The 2165-nt window shown below is 37.0% G+C and overlaps 1 protein-coding gene across 1 annotated transcript; it reads left to right on the forward strand.

Moving 5' to 3' along the window:
* The first annotated feature begins 384 nt into the window (after window positions 1–384).
* On the forward strand, window positions 385–1002 carry LOC133824661 (uncharacterized). The gene has a single exon (XM_062257623.1). It carries the CDS (start codon window positions 385–387, stop codon window positions 1000–1002), a length of 618 nt encoding a protein of 205 aa, XP_062113607.1.
* The last annotated feature ends 1163 nt before the right edge of the window (window positions 1003–2165 follow it).

Genomic DNA, 2165 nt, shown 5'->3' on the forward strand with positions numbered 1-2165 from the left:
TCATGCATACTTGTAGTGATAAATATGTGACAATTATAAGGTATTTTGTGTGAATAATATGTCAGTCCAAAGATTGATTTATTGTTTGACATAATTTATTGTCAATGTTTGATTGTTACAACAAGAGTATCACTTACAATTAATATTATTGTCCAAAGACTTAATATTAATGTTGTGCTTGGTATCTTGAGATGGGATTAACAAAAATTTGAATTTATTGTTTGATTATGCAAACTGATGTGAGCTTGTTTTGTTTGTTTTGTTCTATATTCTGCTAGTTCATCTTCAGCTGCCTCAATATTTGCTACTATTAATTCTATTCCTATGCTTAATGGGACCAATTTCAAGGATTGGAAAAGGAACTTACTTATAGTTCTGGGATGTATGGATTTAGACCATGCATTAAGGGATGAACAACCTGCACCTCTCACTAAGGAAAGCACCCGTGATGAGAAAACAGATTTTGAGAGGTGGGATCGTTCAAATCGCATGAGTTTAATGATTATGAAACACATCATTCTAGAAGCCTTTTGGGTCACAGAATTCGAAGGGATTACTAAGGCCAAGAATTTCCTTGAACAAATTGAGGAACGTTTTGCGAAAAACGATAAGGTTGAAATGACAACACTTCTAGGTTCTTTGATGACCGTGAAGTATAAGGGTCAAGGAAATGTAAGGGAGTACATTATGGAAATGCATCATATTGTCTCAAGACTTAAGACACTTAAGATCGAGCTTTCTAATGATGTGCTTGTGCTTATGGTTTTGTTAATGCTTCCTACACAGTTTAACCAATTTAAAATTAGTTATAACTGTCAAAAGGAGAAATGGACTCTCAATGAACTCATTTCTCACTGTGTGCAAGAGGAAGAAAGGTTAAAAAAGGACAAAACTGAAAGTGCTCACTTAGCCACTGCCTCTAAGGATAAGGGCAAGAAAAGGAAATCTAAGAATGAAGCTGCTAAGGGTCCAGCCCAAAAGAAACAACAAAAGGATTCATAAGGTTGTTACTTTTGCAACAAGCCTGGACATGTGAAGAAAGATTGTGCCAAGTATCACGCATGGCGTGCAAAGAAAGGTATGATTCTTACTTTGGTCTATTATGAGGTTAATTTAGCTTTAGTACCTAGGAACACTTGGTGGATAGATTCTGGTGCTACTACTCACATAAGTGTTTCTATGCAGGGTTGCCTGAGCTCCCGAAAGCCAAGTGATGGTGAAAGACACATCTTCGTGGGCGATGGAAAATCGGAGGAAGTGGAAGCAATTAGGCATTTTAGGTTGTTGTTAGGAACTGGTTTTTATTTGGATTTGAAAGACACTTTTGGTGTACCGTCTTTTAGACGGAATTTAATTTATGTTTCTTTGTTGGACAAATTTGGATATTCTTGTTCTTTTGGAAACAATCAGTTTCAAATGTTGTTGGAGCTGGTTACTTGAATGCTTATGACAACTTTTATTTGCTAGAAACAATTGCATCCTATAATGAAACCTTGCATGTGGAATCACGTGGTACTAAACACAAATTAAATAAGGACAATTCAACGTAATTGTGGCATAAGCGCTTAGGTCATATCTCAAAAGGTAGAGTTGAGCGCCTTGTGTCTGATGGCATTTTAGAATCTCTTGACTTCACAGACTTTGATGTTTGTGTTGATTGTATCAAGGGAAAACAGACAAAAACTAAGAGATTAGGTGCCAACAGATCTTCAAATCTCTTAGAATTGATTCATACAAATATTTGTGGGCCATTCCCTACAACATCATGGAATGGTCAACAATATTTCATATCATTCATAGACGATTACTCACGTTATGGGTACCTATATCTCATTCATGAAAAGTCCCAGTCTCTGGATGTGTTCAAAGCTTATAAAGCTGAAGTTGAGAATCAACTCAACAAAAGGATTAAAAATGTCAGATCTGATCGTGGTGGTGAGTACTACGGTAGATATGATGGCTCAGGCGAACAATGTCCAGGACTCTTTGCTAAATTCCTAGAGGAATGCGGTATTGTCCCACAGTACACCATGCCACGATCGCCTAGCATGAATGGTGTTGCTGAAAAACGCAATAGGACTCTTAAGGATATGGTAAGAAGTATGATTGCTCATTCTACCTTACCTGAGTCCCTCTAGGGAGAAGCATTAAAGACAGCAGCTTAC

Source organism: Humulus lupulus, chromosome 3 (assembly GCF_963169125.1).
Source record: "Humulus lupulus chromosome 3, drHumLupu1.1, whole genome shotgun sequence".
NCBI lineage: Eukaryota > Viridiplantae > Streptophyta > Magnoliopsida > Rosales > Cannabaceae > Humulus > Humulus lupulus.